This window comes from Eptesicus fuscus, chromosome 17, assembly GCF_027574615.1.
Source record: "Eptesicus fuscus isolate TK198812 chromosome 17, DD_ASM_mEF_20220401, whole genome shotgun sequence".
NCBI lineage: Eukaryota > Metazoa > Chordata > Mammalia > Chiroptera > Vespertilionidae > Eptesicus > Eptesicus fuscus.
The window spans coordinates 37,311,849-37,329,394 of NC_072489.1; the positions used below are offsets into that span (position 1 = coordinate 37,311,849).

The following is a 17,546-nucleotide window of genomic DNA, read 5'->3' on the forward strand; positions in this document are numbered from 1 at the left end:
TGGCTTGTTAATTTCTCTGATTTAAATTATTTACACAAATTAGATCATTGTACCAGGGGTTTTCTGTAGGATAAATAAAGGCTAAATTTGACTTACTCGCCATCTTCAGTTGGTAATCTTCTACTGTCCCTTTCTGCTTCTTGCATACTCAGAATGGATACTGAGAGCGGTCGTTTCCCTTCCCTCCACCTTTGACCTGGAAGTCTCAGAGCCTTTCTCTGCCCATAATCAGACTTTGAGACAGACGTCCTCAAACTGGCCCGCGGGCCACATGCGGGTGTTTTTGCTGTTTTGTTTTTTTACTTCAAAATAAGATATGTGCAGTGTGCATAGGAATTTGTTCATAGTTTTTTTAAACTATAGTCCGGCCCTCCAACGGTCTGAGGGACAGTGAACTGGCCCCCTGTTTAAAAAGTTTGAGGACCCCTGCTTTGAGAGCTATGAGGTTTAACAGACTGAGAGACCAAAGGCCTCTCGAGTTACATTAGTGATTTCTTCTGCTGAGGCTTTGGCCATGTTAACAATTCCCCCATGTTTCCTGAGCTCCTGTGGGCTTTGATCTTGTGCAGTTAAATCCTATAATGTCTCTTACCCCCTCTTATTTATTTTTTTAATCCTCACCTGAGGATATTTTTCCATTGATTTTTAGAGAAAGTAGATGAGAGAGGGAAAGACAAAGAGAGATATTGATGTGAGAGAAATACATCGATTGGTTGCCTCCTGCACACGCCCTGACCAGGGCTGGGCTGGGGAGGAACCTGTAAGCTAACGGAGGTACGTGCCCTTGGCCGGAATCGAACCCTGCAGAACCCTGGTCTGCAGGCCGACGCTCTATCCACTGAGCCAAACCGGCTAGGTCTTTTACCCCCTTTTAAACCCATTTGGGAATATGGCACTATAAACTGCCTGGCACCTTTCACCTATTTTGAAGACATGAGCCTAGACAGTCTGAAGTAAGGACTCCCTTACATAGGACATGGATGGCTTCGTTTTACAGTTGAAGGCTGCTTCTGACATGTATATACTTATACCTGTTTCTGAAAGACTTGCAGGTCTTTCCACCAACGTCTGAAGATTCCATCCCTAATTTTAAAATATATATATTTTTATTGATATCAGAGAGGAAAGGAGAGGAAGAGAGAGATAGAAACATAAATGATAAGAGAGAATCATTGATTGGCTGCCTTCTGCATGCCCCCCACAGGGGATCGAGCCCACAACCTGGCATGTGCCCTGACTAGGAATCAAATCCTGACCTCCTGGTTCATGGTTCGACGCTCAACCACTGAGCCTTGCCAGCTGGGCTCCATCCCTAAGTTTAGATTCTATTAAATTCCTCTCTGTCAGCCTTAAGGCAATTTCATCCCCAAATTCTTTCTTTTGCTTTATTCTTTAATATATTTCTTTCCATTTTTCAACCCTCTCTTCTATCTTACAAAGTTAAGAAAAGGGGGAGAGTTAAAAGAAGTTAATTACTGTTTGGAAATCCGTTCATTATTACTGTTTAACCAGGCTTAGTGGTTCAGCTATGGCAAGGAAGTCCCTACAGTACTGGGAAAATTTGGAATTGGATTTTAGACCTTTAGCTAAAGGCCGGAAATTATTTCCCCCCTGATAGCATTCTTTTGGGGTGGAGGTGAGTTTTCTGGGTTTAAAACTCTAAAATAGTTTACATTTTGTCTCAGCATTGATAACTAGATCTACAATGATTATCAGCCATCTCTTAAAACAAGTATGAAGATTTCAATGAAATATACATCTCCAAATGAAATAGGTTTAAATAAAAGATAAAATAAAGTTTAAATATAATGTCTTAAGGTAGCCCATATATCAGATTCTCTGCTTAAAATAGTATTGCCTTTTTTTGCATGATAGCAAATCTTTGTTTCCCCAGGATTTCTTCACAGCAGCACTATTGACATTTTGAGCTGGATAGTCCTTTGTTGTGGTGGCTGGTCCTCTGTGCTGTGTATTTTATAATGTTTAGCAGTATTTCTGGCTTCTACCCATTAGGAGCCTGTAGCATCCCTTAGTTTAACAACCAAAAATGCTTTCAGGCATTATGAACTTTCCTCTAGGGTGGGGGAGAGGGAGCATAATTGCTCCCTCTTGAGAATCACTGTTCTACAGTAAAATCTGTGATTATGCTTTGGAATATCATATGGAAAATTAATATTTCTTTTTAAAAAAATATATATATTTTATTGATTTTCCACAGAGAGGAAGGGAGAGGGAGAGCTAGAAACATCAATCAGCTGCCTCCTGCACACCCCCCACTGGGGATGTGCCCGCAACCAAGGTACATGCCCTTGACTGGAATCGAACCTGGGACCCTTCAGTCCGCAGGCCAACGCTCTATCCACCGAGCCAAACCGGTTAGGGCAATATTTCTTTCTGCTCCTTCCATTGGTGGTAAAATGAAGCAGGCATTCATTTCTACTTGCCAGACAGATTAATTGTTAGTTCAAATTTGTGCTGAGTCTTTTTGGAAGTTCTCTCCACACTTAATTTCTTTGCTATAACCCATAGAACTTTGAAACTAAGAGTATAGCTAATAGGTATCAAATGTTACTTTATATTGACTTAATTTATCCCTTTAAATCTACAGCATAAAAAATCATATGGAAAAGACAAAGAAAACAGAGGCATTAATCCAGTGGAGAGGTCTAAAGTAGAAGAAACTACTGAACAATCTGTTACGAAAAGCAGATTACCTCTACGAGCCCAGATAAATCTTTAGTTAACTTGAGGGTTTTAAATTTTATTTTTAATAAAAATGAAAAATAAAACCCGTAACTCCAGAACCTTGAGCCTTGTGTATAGATTTAAAAACAAACAAAATATCAAGGCAATATTGTAAATTTAGTTGAATTTAATATGTGTTCCCATTTTTTCTGTCATTCCTCTGTAGTTCACTGTGTATTAAGTTGGGTTTCATTTGGGATTTGCATTGAGTAAACATGTATTTCTAGCTTTGAATATAAAATTGTCCTTTTATAACAAATGAAAAATATTTTTGTCTATTACTAAATAGCAAATATATAGGAGCTGCACTATTCTTATAGGCTTGAATGGTAACATCACCAATGCTTGGTCTTGGGAAGGACCATCTCCTTCCTTTTATTTTTTTTTAATTTTTTTTTTTACTATGATTGAATTATGTCTATATTTGCTTGCCTCCTTCCTTAGACTTTGCCACTCTGCCTTCTTAAGTTCACTTTCTCCCATTTTATTTGTCAATAAACCATTTGTAGAGCTCCAGATTGGTATCCATTTATTATGAGATAGCCAGAATTTTACCTTGCTATCTTTAATACTTTTTTATGGTTATCTCTGAAATCACTGTCAACAATAAACATAACTCAAGAAGGTCCTTTCAATATTTTTAATTTGTTACCCGCTAGACATGCAAGCATTTAATTCCTTTATGAGGTCTAACACATGAGCCTCCACAGAGTTCATAAAAATCCAGCTTCTTTAGAATATAGATTGCTGTTATGGGAGAACTACATAAATCTCTGATTAATGGCTGTGTGACCCCATTTTAATGCCTGTGTTTTACACAGAAAGTCACAGTGGTTTAAGGGCTTTTTGAAGCTATTAATTATGACTATAATTTGTATTCTTTTGTTTACCTGATAAAACTTGTTCTTTGTATATAATAAAATATGCATATGTGTATTTTTTTCTATTGAAATCTTAATCTTTAGAAGAGCTTTGATAATTTTGATCTGGCAACCAAATTTCTGGAAGTTGAGATATTTCAACATGAAGAACCAGAACACTTAGAAGGAATTAATTAGAACTTCCTTATCCACAGTTTTGCTTCTGTGGTTTCATTCACAGTTACCCACGGTCTGAAAATATTAAATGGAAAATTTAAGAAATAAACAATTCATAACTTTTTAAATTGCGCGCCTTTCTGAGTAGCATGGTGAAATCTTGCGCCGCCCTATTCCTTCCCACTTAGGGTGTGAATCGTCTTTGTCCAGCATATCCAGTAGTGTCCACGATCAGATTGCTGCCATGTAGCAGTGCTTGTTTTCAAGTAACCCTTATTTTACTTACTGTCCTTAAGGTGTAAGAGTACTGATGCTGGCAATTTGGATATGCTAAAGAGAAGCTGTAAAGTGCATCCTTCAAATGAAAAGTTGAAAGTTCTCAACATAATAAATATATTCTGAGGTTGCTAAGATCTATGGTTACAAATTTTCTATCTATGAAATTGTAAAGAAGAGAAATTTGTGCTAGTTTTGCTGTACCTCAAAAACTGCAAAAGTTATGGCCACAGACAGTGCTTGATAAGTGCTTAGTCAAGATGGAGAAGGCATTAAATTTGTGGGTGGAAGACATGAACAGCAAATGTGTCAGAAAACATTGAGCCTATACGAACTCTTTAAGAGATCTTCTGAAATGAATAACACAAAGCTATTTACTGCAAACCAGGGATGGTTACATATTTAGGAATAGGTTTTGGACTGAAAGATGAAAAAATTACTCGAGAGGCTGTGTCTGCTGATGAAGCTGCTACCGAATTTCTGGCAGAGTTGAAGTTGATTAGAATCTGTTTCAGGGCATCCACTTCGGGGGGAGAGGGTGGAATGTTTCCCCTGCAGGTAAGGGGGGACTACTTTATGCACAATGAATTTTGTGCCCAGGTTAAGTATAAATGTAGAGAGGTTTGACTTTGATAGCTAAATAAAACCAAATCCTATTGGAGAATTAGAAAATGGGCAATTTCGAGGAATAAATTTATCTTGCAGAGGTGTTATCTTTATAAAAATGGTATTTCTCTACAAAAGCAGATGTCAACCATAAGCTATGGATAATATCTAGTAAAATAAATTGCTCTCAGTAAATCCATGATTAATAAATTTGGTTTCTCCATTAACTTGCTTGCCCCATTATTTCTTAGTTGGCAGTGGGTATATATTCCAGAGTTAAGCAAATTGTATTAAAATTTGCTTGTATTGTATTAAAATAAACTTCTATACAGAAATACCAAGAAAGAAGGGCCTTGGTAAAACCCCAGGCTTTAGTTCCACTCCACAGGGCTACACCGTGGTGCAAGAGTAATGAGAAATAGATTGGTTCTCACAGGGCCTGAAGTCCAGCTAAGTCTCCTCATTCCCTATTTTAAAGTTATCCAGGAAAGCTGATGCAGCTGGCTTAATTACTTGACAGAAGCAAAAGTAAATATCTGGAGAATTTAAACATTCAGAGTCTTAAATTAGCTCTGCAAAGTTACATGTGCCATGTCAAAAAATAACCATTGGCAAAAATAGAGTATATAGCTTCACGGACCCCTTCCACCTTAGAGGTAAGAAAAAACAAACATTCAGAAACAACTTTGTCAGAATTCTGGGAACATTGACAGCAACCAAAAAATGCTGAGTCAAGAAAAAGGCAAGCTAAAAACTAGGCAAGCTTTTCAGTGTTTTACATGCCCTTGTTCCATCCCTTCCCCAGCCCATGTTTTCGGAGTGACACCTTGGTTCCTGGTCCCAAGGAAGCAGATATGATCATCTAAAATAATTGTCCTAACCGGTCTGGCGCCTCCTGTGGGAGTGAAGCAAGGCACTTTCCTTTGTTTCATCTAACTCAGGACTTGGGGGAGGAAGTGGCAGGCATTTCTTTAAAATACTGTAAGGCAAATGAACAACCTGCTGCTTCCTGGGGCAAAGGATTACAGCGGACGTAAATAAAGGAGTGCCAACATCTTGAGGAAAAAATAGGAGAGAATGTATTAAAGGAAAGTAGGCCATTCAAAAACCATTGTATACGGGGGGATTGGAAAGCCCTTTATGTTCGGGCCAAGTTGCATGCATGAGAAAGACCCTCAGCTTTTACTGCTGCCTGATACTTAGGATCAGTACAAGCAGTAAGTGATAACTAAGGCAGATTAAAATGGCCTGCCCAGGCATTTGAAGGTGTGCTCCGACACAGCCAATAGGCAAAGACGGGGAGGACTTTTCGTTTTTTAAGGTTTTTGTTTTAGTAATTTTTAAAAATATATATTTTTTATTGATTTCAGAGAGGAAGAGAGAGAGAAACATCAATGATGAGAATCATTGATTGGCTGCCTCCTGTACGCTCCCTACTGGGGATTGAGCCCGAAACCCAGGCAAATACCCTTGACCAGAATCGAACCCAGGACCCTTCAGTCCACAGGCTGATGCTCTATCCACTGAGCAAAACCAGCGAGGGCTTGTTTTAGTAAATTTTTAGGCGACTGGCATTTAAGAAAATGTCAACACACTAGCTGAACACAAGCAAAAGGAAGAGACTTCAGAGACTACATTAGTCAAAGAATTGAGACTTTATATACACACACAAAAAAATAGTTTGCAAAAGTCACTAAACAAATTGCTACAGCTCACAGTAAGCAACAAAAACCCTAGGCATGACAAAAACGATTTCCAGAGTTACCACATTATAATATTCGAAATGTTTTATTTTCAACCAAAAACTAATAAGCATGCAAAGAAACAAAGTATGGCCCATTCAAAGAAGAAATTACATAATCCATCCCTACGGAGCACAAACATTGGACTTTAAGTTAACTGACTCAAATATGCTCATAGAGTTAAAGGAATCCAGGAGAACAAATAGAGGATATCAATAAATACATTTTTAAAAACCATACAAGCTTTGACCAGTGTGGCGCAGTTGGTTGGGCATCATCCTGTGCACAGAAAGTTTGCTGGTTCAATTTCCGGTCTGGTCACATCCGGAAGGGGGCGTGCAGGAGGCAGCCCATTGATCTCGCATCAACGTTTCTCTCCCTCTTCCTTCTGTCTCTAGAAAATCATTAAGAAATCTTTTTAAAAAACACCATGCAAATTGATTGGGAGCTGAAAGGTCTAACTGAAATAAAGTCATTAGAGGGTTCCAATAGATGTGAGCCAATAAACTTGAAGCTAGGTAAATTGAAAATGTCCAGTTGGAGTAGCAGAAAGAGGCAAGTCTGAAGGAAAACCAAATAGAGCCCAAGAGATCTATGGAGCACAATGAAGCATACGGACATGTGCAAAAAGGGGAGTACCAAAGGAGAGGAGAGGAAGGGGCAAAAGAATACTTGAAGAAATAATGGCTACAAACTTCTCAAATTTCTTAAACCACTTGAATCTACGCATCCAAGCAGCTCAACAAGCCAAACTGAATAGAATAAACTCAGAGGCCCACAACAAGACATGATAATCAGACTGTCAGAAGCTGAAGACAGAATCTTGTAAACAGCAACAGGGTAATTTTCAGGATAATACAAATCAAAACCACAATGAGATACCATTTTACACCCACAAGGATAGCTATAGTGAAAAAATAAACTGTTGAAGTTTACAACAGGAATCCTTGTACAAGTTGGGAATGTAAAATGGATCAGCCACTGTGGAAAAGCTTGGCGGTTCCTAAAAAAGTGAAACAATCACCACATGACCCAACAATTCCACTCCTATGTGTCTACCCAAGAGAAAGGAAAAAATTCCTCCACACAAATATTTGTACACAAATGTTCATAGCAGCACTATCACAATAGTCCAATGGTATTAACAGCCTTATGGTTCATCAACGTATGAATGGATAAACAAAAGGTGGTAAATACAATGGATTATTACTTAGCCATAAAAATGAAGTATGGATACATGCTACTATGTGGATGAACATTGAAAATAAAATGCTAAGATTAAAGAAGTGAGAGGCAAAAGTTTATATATTGCATGCTTCCGTTTAAATTGAATATCCAGAATAGGCAAATTCATAGAAACAGGTTGGTATTTGCCAAAGCTGGTTGAAGGGGGGAAAGGGGTCGACTGCTTAATGAGTATGGTGTTTTCTTTGGGGATGTTGGAAATGTGTTGGCACTAGATAGATGGGCTGGTTGTACAACATTGTGAATATACAAAATGCCACTGAATTGTGTACTTTAAAATGATTCATTACAAATTTTTTTTAATTGAGGTATAATGAACATATATCATGTAAGTTTCAAGTGTACAACATATGATTCAATATTTCTATACATGGCACAATGACCACCAAAATAGCCTTAAAATTATTCATTTTTCTATTATGTGATTTTTACCTAAAAATAGAAGGTATTCACAATAAAAATGGATTCCTATCATCTATTGGAGAAGAAGTAATTGAATCAATATTGTAGGTAGAATTAGTTAGTAAAGAGAAAATAGTTCTTAAATACTACAATTTAAAGATACCTTAAAAATAAAACAAAATAAAAATATCAAAAAGAGAAAAAATGTATACATCATGTGCCCATAAAACACAGCTGTTTACACTCCTTTAAAAAATAACCTAGTAGCTCTTCTCATCAGCAGCCTGAGGTGATCTCTGAAAATGGTTTGTTATTCACTTGATCCAGAAAACCCCCACAAAATCATGCAAATCAAGAGGTTCGAATCTTTGTGTTTGCTTTAAGGACATTTGTGTAACTGCACAAGCCATCAATGGTATGCATATCCAAAAAGCCACCAAGTATCTGAAAGATGTGACTTGACAGAAGCAGTGTGTGCCACCCTGTTGTTACAGTAGTGGAGTTGGTAGGTATGCCCAGGCCAAATAGCGGGGCTGAACTCAGGGTTGGTGGCCCAAAAAGAGTGCTGAATTTTTGCTGCACTTGCTTAAAAATGCAAAGAGTAATGGTGAACTTAGGGGTTTCGATGTAGATGCTCTGGTCGTTGCGCACATCCAGGTGAATAAATGTTAAATGAAAGCTCCCACGATGTGGCACCGAAGTTACGGAGCTCATGGGCAGATTAACCCACACATGAGCTCTCCCTGCCACACTGAGATGATTCCTACTGAAAGGTGGAGACTGTTCCTAAACCAGACGAGGAGGCTATGTGGAAGAAAACATATCCCAGAAGAAACTGAAGAAACAAAACCTTATGGCCCAGGCGTAAATTAAGCATAAAATGAATGTTAATAAATGTAAAAAGAGCGGACCCTGACTGGGTAGCTCAGTTGGTTGGAGCATTGTCCTGTTGCACCAAGGTTGCAGGTTTGCTCCCTGGTCAGGGTACCAGGGCACATACAAGAAACAAGCAATGAATGCATTTTTTTTAAAAATATATTTTATTGATTTTTTTACAGAGAGGAAGAGAGAGCCAGAAACATCGATGAGAGAGAAACGTCAATCAGCTGCCTCTTGCACACCCCTACGGGGGATGTGCCCGCAACCAAGGTACATGCCTTGACCGGAATCGAACCCGGGACCCTTGAGTCCGCAGGCCGACGCTCTATCCACTGAGCCAAACCGGTTTCGGCTAGAAACAAGCAATGAATGCATATTTAAGTGAAACAACAAATTGAAGTTGATCTGATAAGAAAAAAAAATAGGCACAAAAGAAAAGAAAAAAAAAAAAGGTATAAGTTTATTCATTCACACCAGATGGCTATTGTTGTATTGGCTGTTGCCATTGTTTTTATTTGACAATCTTAGGGCAAAGAGGTCAGGTATTGCATGTCTTAAAAATTCTTGTGACACACCAGTGCGCAGTGGCACACTGGCTGAAAATCGCTGTGTTAGACCATAAAACAAGTCTCAATCAATTGAAAAGGACTGAAGTTATACAAAGTTTGTTTCCCAGCTACAATGGAATAAAATTAGAAATCAAAAACAGAAGGACATTTGAGAAATTCACAAACATGAGCAAAATAGACAACACACTACTAAATAACCAATGATCAAAGAAGTCACAAGAGAAGTTAGAAAATACTTTGAGGTGAATGAAAACAAATACACAACATACCAAAACATACGGGATGTCGATAAACAGTACTTAGAAGGAAATTTACAGTGGTCTATGCCTCCATTTATTTGAAACTTCCTTAGCTCTAGGCAACCACTAATCTACTTTCTGTCTCTATAGATTTGCCTATTCTGGACATTTCATATCAATGCAATCATCAAATATATGGTCTATTGTGTCTGTCTTCTTTCACTCAGCATAATATTTTCAAAGTTCATCCATACTGTAGCATGTCTTAGTACTTTATTCCTTGTTTTCTTTTTAAAAAACTTTAAAAAATTTATTTTTAGAGAGAGAGGGAGGGAGAGAGAGAGAAAAAACAATGATTGGCTGCCTCCTGCACGCCCTTTACCTGGGCATGTGCCCTGATTGGGAATCAAACCAGCAACCTTTCCGTGAATGGGACGACGGCCAATCTACGGAGTCACGCCGGCCAGGGTGTGTTCTTTCTTATCTATATATATGAAAGGTGAATATGCTAAGTGTCCATCCAGGTAATGACGTTACATAGTAACACCTGGCTTCCTCTCCCTAGCGACTACCCTCCTTGCAGTTTCTTCAGCCCAGGAACACAACTTGCTTTATAGCCAGGTGGAAACATTTCACACTGTAACCAAATGTCTGTGAAGTGTTTTCCCATGCCTCATCTCATTTGATCCTCACAGAAGTCCTGGAGTAGGTAGATAGGATACTTTAATCCTATTTTCTTTTCATTAGTTGGAAAACAGAGATTTAGAAAGTTTAGAAACTTGACCCGACTGAAAAGAAGAAATGGTGGACCTTGGAAATGACTTCAGGTTTTTTCACTGCACAGAATATAGTCAAACACTGTTGCAGTTAAATATTTTACCCTTTGTTCTCCCTGTGTGATCTATAATAATAATCTGCTTCATGTTGATATTTACTGCTATGTTGCTGACAATTACTTGAAGGAGAAGGTGGGGTGCTTCACGGGGCTGGAAAAAGTTTAGCTACATCAGAAAGCAGATCTAATTAAGCAAGTTTATTCTATATCTATAAAAGGCTAAGTTGATTCTCACATGCACAATGCATACAAAGCTTTTGCTGGTACCAATTGCACATGTGTGTTTTGATCTGTCATTGTCAATCATGAATTTGGTTGACACTTCTATTATAGAGAAAGGGCGAATAGCGATATTAAAATATTTCTTCTAATTAATTTTCTTTCAATGTGCACAAATTCATGCACTAGGCCACTAGTTATCAAATAATATTCCATTGCTTGCATATACCACATTTTACCTATCCATTCATCAGTTGATGGACATTTGGATTATTTCCACTTTTTGGTTTTTATGAATAATTCTGCTATGAACATCTGTGTGCAAGTTTTTGTGTGGACATATATTTTCATTTCCTGGGTATATACCCAGGAGAGGAATTGCTGGGTCATGTGGAAATTTGATGTTTAACCTCTTCAGGAACTGCCAGATTGTTTTCCAAAGTAGCTCCTTCATTTTACATTGCCATCGCAATGTATGAGGGTTCTAAATTTCCATATCCTTACCAACATTTGTCAGTTTCTGCTTTTTTAAAAAAATGATTATAGCTATCTTAGTGGGTATGAAGTGGTACCTTGTTGTGGTTTTGATTTGCATTTCTCTGATGACTAATGATGTTGAACATCTTTTTCATATGCTTATTAGTCCCTTGTGTATCTTCTTTGGAGAAACATCTATTCAGATCTTTTGCCAGTTAAAAAAATTAGATTCTCTGTCTTTTTATTACTGAGTTCAACACTTTTTAAGTTGAGCAAATAACTACCATAAGCCCCACCTAAAGCTCCATGGTCAGTCAACTTCACCCGCATTATGATACGATGCAAGGTACTCTGTAGTATGTAAGATTTGGACATCACTGAAGTGACATCATGGTGACTATTGTCCAGAGCTCTGATCTCATTCATGACATGAACGAGACATTTTCCTTTGGTCATATTAGCATTTTGTTAAGATAGTAGAGCCCTAACCCCCCCCCCCCCCACTAATAAGTTACATTTTGTCAAATTTTAAATAAAATGTAATTCAATAGTTTGATGTGTGATTAAATAAATGATTTAGTCATTTCAACAGCTGAAGATAATAAAAATTTTAGTGTAAGTAAAAATAGAACCAATTGTTATAGTTCAACCCATTGATGTTTTTTCTGCTGTGTATATTTCATTGTTGAAAATAAGTTGCAAAAAATTTACCTAAGTTCCTAGCAGATAAATTAGAGGTGAGAACCACCTTCTCTTCTTACAAAGTTTGGTCTCTTGCAGAATAGCAGTGGCTAAAATAAATGGTGCCAATTTTTTGGAGTGAGTCTTGTTTAATTCAGAATATAATTAAAATCTCATGTAGCTTTATTGGTTTTAGTATCCAGCAGAGAAAAAATATTGAAACTCCAAGAGATTTTGAATTAAATAGCTACAACAGTTTTGTTTTATTAGTTCTGACTGTGTGAAAAAAATTATAAGGACAACTTTGGAAAAATCTTGTTCTTTTAGAGCCCCAAATGACTTTTAAAACAATAAAACAAACTATAAAACCTACACAAGTGATATTAAAAATTATGTAGTTCAATAAATGTGACATTCACAAATGTGGTTGTAATTTTTTTTTTAACTATAGCAAAATGAACATGGATCTGACGATTGGATTTAGAAGAGGTAGTGTTATATAGCTTAAGAGAATTAAGTGCTTCAATTTGCTAGTGAGGATTATGTAGCTGAGATGGAATGTTATACCAATGCCTTTTAAGATCTCCATTCACATCACAGGGTCTGTGGCTAAATAAAAGAAATGGATGATACTTCCTTTTCCTAATTACTGATTATTTCCCTGGCATTTCCTATTTATTTTTTAAGCTTTGTAGAGGCTGAGTCATACACAAAACAAATTATAAATCCATACTATTTTTGAAGATGGAGAATGAAGGCTGACTAGTACAGGCATTAAATGATTTGTTGCGATAATCGCAATTACTCGATGGGTGGAAGGGGCAGAAAAACAAAGACGAGGGAGAAACATTTTGTGAGAGAATAATAATCACAGTTATCTGAGTTCAAATCATTGAAAGCCCAGACATAATTTAAAAAAAATACTTTTTTAACTGATCTCAGAGAGGAAGGGAGAGGAAGACAGAGACAGAAATATCAATGATGAGCGAGGATGTTGAGAAAAGGGAATCCTAGTACATTGCTGGTGGGAATGCAGAGTGGTGCAGCCACTGTGGAAAAGAGTATGGAGTTTCCTCAAAAAATTAAAAATGGAACTCCCATTTGACCCAATGATCCCCCTTTTAGAACTATATCCTAAGAAACCAGAAACACCAATCAGAAAGAATATATGCACCCCTATATTCATAGCAGTGCAATTTACAATGGCTAAGATTTGGAAACAGTCCAAGTGCCCACCAGCAGATGAGTGGATAAAAAATATGTGGTGTATCTATACAATGGAATACTATGCAGCTGTAAAAAAGAAATAACTCTTTTTTTAAAAAAATATATATTTTATTGATTTTTTTACAGAGAGGAAGAGAGAGGGATAGAGAGTTAGAAACATCGATGAGAGAGAAATATCGATCAGCTGCCTCCTGCACACCCCCTACTGGGGATGTGCCCGCAACCAAGGTACATGCCCTTGACTGGAATCGAACCCGGGACCTTTCAGTCCTCAGGCCGACGCTCTATCCACTGAGCCAAACCAGTTTCAGCAAAAGAAATAACTCTTACCATTTGCAACAGCATGGATGGACCTAGAGAGCACTATGCTAAGCGAAATAAGCCAGTCAGAGAAAGACAAGTATCACATGATCTCACTCATATGTGGAATCTAATGAACAAAATAAACTGATGAACAAAATAGATCCAGAGACATAGAAGCATGGAACAGACTGATGAATTTCAGAGGGAAGGAAGGGTTGGGGGGTGAGTGGGGAGTGATTAGCCAGGGAACTTATATGCATACTAGAGGCCTGGTGCACAAATTCATGCATGGGTGTGGTCTGGCTGGCCCGCCCCAATTGGGGCCAATCTGGCCTGCCAGAGAGAGGGGATGCGGGAGGTTGGCTGGCCCCACCCCTGACCAAGGGTGGGGCTGGCTGGGGGGAGGGGCCATAGGCAGTTGGCTGTCCGGGCCCCCTGATCGAACTTCTGGTCAAATTCCCGGTCAAACAGGCAATTTGCATATTAGCCTTTAATTATATAGGATAGGCAGAGCCCATGGGCACAGACAATAGAGTGGTGAAGGCCTGGGAGGGGTGGGTGTGGAGTCAATGGAGGTCAATGGGAAAAACAAACAAACAAACAAACAAACAAACAAACAAACAGGACATCTGTAATACTTTCAACAGTTAAAACAAAGAAGAAGAAAAAGAAACATCAATTATGAGAAAGAATCATTGATCAATTGCCTCCTTTTGGGGGAGCCCACAACCCAGGCATTTGCCCTGACCTGGAATTGAACAGAGAGCTCCTGGTTCATAGGTCCAAGCTCAACCACTGAGGCACAACTACCAGGCCTAACCATAACTTTTGAAGGCACCTTTGAGCTTCAGATAAGAACTGTCTTTTCTTTGTCCCCCAATTCTATGTCCCCCAACACTTGGTCCACAGAAGTGCACATGTTACTTTTATAATCTCCCAGCACCTGCCTGAATTCTCTATCAGGCCATGTGATGAGAGTTATGACTGGTGGAGAGGGCACAATATCAGACCAGACCCCAGAGGCACCAGGGACCCACAAACAGCCTTCCACAAATGGTTCCCAGGGACAATACACCACCTGAACTTGTATGCAGACTCAATAAATAATTCAAATTATTTTTACCTTAAGAAAGTGAAAGTTTTCATTTTTTAACATTATTTCCCTCTTTATATACACATATCTGAGTGCATATATGTGTGTATATTAAACTATCTGAAAGTTGCAGATATTATAACACTTCACCCCTAAATAGTATGCTTGTACCTCCCAAGAATAAAAACATTTACCCACAATACTAATATCACTACTAACACAGTGAATATTAATTTTTGTTGTTGTTAATCCTCACCCAAGTATATTTTTTCCATTGATATTTATTTTTTTTTAGAGAGAGTGGGAGGGAGGGGGAGAGACAGAGAGAGAAACATCAATGTGAGAGAGACACATCGACTGGTTGCCTCCTGAACATGACCAGGGGGTGAAGGATTGAGCCTGCAACCGAGGTATGTACCCTTGACCTGAATTGAACCTGCAACCCTTCAATCCAAGGGCTAACGCCCTAACCACTGAGCCAAACCAGCTAGGGTGTAAATAGTAATAATGTCATCTAATATAGAATTCATATTCAGTGTTTGCCTATTTTCTCCCAAAATGCCTTTTGTAGAGGTTTTCCTTTTTAATCCAGAAGCCAATCAATTGGGGTGATACTATGAAACCTTGTGAAAATCCCCATCCTCAACAATGTTTCACTCAGTGGTTTTGGTGATTAATGATGACTCTTTCTTGAATAAATTATTACATTTTCTGATTTTTTCCCCCCAATCTTCCTGCGTTTGTTAGCTGGCATTCTTTCAGCGTTACCATCCACCATCTCTTTCTCTGAGTATCACTATAGATACTCACACCATGAACTGTTATAGTCAATGTGTTATAATCCAGAATGTGTTTTGATGCTTCAATCACCCCAAATTTGGCCAATGACGACCCTTCAAGGTGGTTCCTGGTTTCTCTCTAGGTTCTGGCAGGAGATGCTCCAGTGCACCCTGTACTTTCCTGCCCCAGACTTAGAATCAGCCACTTCTTCCAGGACCTACTTTGCTATGAATAGATCACACATCCGCATCCTTCAATTCTCCAAATATTCATGAAGTATACAGTACAGTCTCCCTCCAACTCCACTTCTCTCTTCATAGACAATAATATTAGTTTTTTGTATATCCTCCCAGAGAGTTTATATAATAAAGCAAAGGCACAGATAACTATTCATACCCTCTCCCAATGTTTTAACTCCAATGATAGCATATTACACTCACTGTATTTGTCTATACTTGTAGCTCTCGTCTGTCCTCAGATTCTGAAAGATGTCTATGATTCTAGCCCAAAAAGATTAGGAACCTTCAGGCTAAGTCTTTTTTAAAATAAATGTATTTCTTATTGCTTTCAGAGAGAAAGAGAGAGGGAGAGAGAGAATTATCAATGATGAGGGAAAATCATCATCAGTCGGCTGCCTCCCGAATGGCCCACACTGTGGACTGAGCCAGCAACTCTGGGAATGGTTAGCTGGCCTTCTGGTTCACAGGTTGACACTCAATTACTGAGCCACACTGGCCGGGCTAGGCCAAGTCTTCAATTTTCAGATGAGAATAGCTCAGGTAGGGTGATTTGACTAGTTGCATTGGCAACTATTTGTCCCTCTCTGGACTCTTAGATAACTACTCATTCTTCAAACATCAGTTCATGCCTCCTCCCCCAACTAGCTGATGTCCCCTGATGACAAGGTTTCAGATCATGAGGCACTTCTACTCCATGGCACATACATTAAGTCACATCATCAAAACGCGTTTCCTGCCTCGGTGAGGACAAGAGCCACATCTGTCTTGCTCCCTGCTGGCACACAGTAGTTCCTCCACAAACGTGTGCGGAGTGAAACTCGAACTCGGTGCGTCTGGCTTCCAGTCCGCGCTTCTTCCTACTGCAGTCCCGCCGCGGTTGGAGAAATAATTCCCCGACGTAAATAAATAAATAAATAATAATAATAATAATAATAATAAATCTCAATAGGAAAAAGCTGGGAAGTCTTTTTCATTTCTACGATTAATGGAGGACCTCAGCTGAAACTGCTCACCGCGAGGTGTGACGACCGCAGGAGGGCGTCAATCAAGAAAATGCCCCCTTGCCCCGCAGGCGAGGGGAGCTGCACGGAGCCGGGGCCACACCGGGTAGCGGCACAGCTTCAATAGAAAACACGTGCAAAAAAACGGAAAAGTGGGGCTGCGCGCAGCTGCGATCCCCTAGGACGCAGGGAGAGGGGACATGGAGCCGTCCCCACAGGTTTTGCCTGGAGCCCTATCGCCCAGGCTTTCCCCGATTCCTGCCGGAAGAGGCTTCTGCCAAGCGTCCCCAGGGAAGTGGCTGAGTCCGGGGACCCACAAAATGAACCGGGCTGGGGCGGCCAGGAGCCCGGAGCACCTGAAGTCTAGTCGTGCTTACTCCACTGGGACGCACCTAAGGGCCGTGGATCCCTCTCCTTGGAGCTGCCCCGGAACCCCAGGGCACTCTCTCCCAAGAGCCAGAGACGCCCCGGGGCAACAGCGAGCGCCACCGTTACTCCAAGGAGGGCGCCGACCCGGGAGGGTGCTCTCGGGCCCGAGAAGGCGCGGCCCTGGCAGTGGCCTCGACGCTCGCCAGAATCGAGTCCAGTCACCCCTCGCCTGGGGCCGGGCGCCGCCACCCTGGGCTCCGGCCTGGATCGGTGCCCCTGAGTTTCAGCAGAGATGCCTCCCGGCGGTGCCAGGACTGCTGGAGTCCGCGTTCCCTGCAGCTCTTCCCTCCTGGCTCCCCGACGAACGCGGCCCCGGGTCTTCCTTTCGAGGGCGTCCGGGCCAGGGCGCCGGGAGCCCAGAGCGACGGCGGCGGCCGGGCACAGGGGCGCGGGGTCCCGGGAGCCTGGGAGCTAGCGCGTCCCGGGGGCGGGGAGCTCGGCCGGCGGGGGCGGGCCAAGGGTGGGGGCGGGAGGCGGCTCCCGGGGCTCCGTGCCATTGGCCGCAGGGCCCGGCGGCAGGAA

At 40.3% G+C, this 17,546-nt stretch overlaps 1 protein-coding gene across 1 annotated transcript in view; it reads left to right on the forward strand.

The window, feature by feature from the left end:
- KIF11 (kinesin family member 11) overlaps nt 1–3,871 on the forward strand; it is a 42,665-nt gene extending 38,794 nt beyond the window's left edge. The window contains exon 22 of the mRNA XM_054728874.1: nt 2,609–3,871. Within this exon, the coding sequence (XP_054584849.1) occupies nt 2,609–2,740 (132 nt within the window). The 3' untranslated portion in view covers nt 2,741–3,871. The remainder of the gene's footprint in view (nt 1–2,608) is intronic.
- The last annotated feature ends 13,675 nt before the right edge of the window (nt 3,872–17,546 follow it).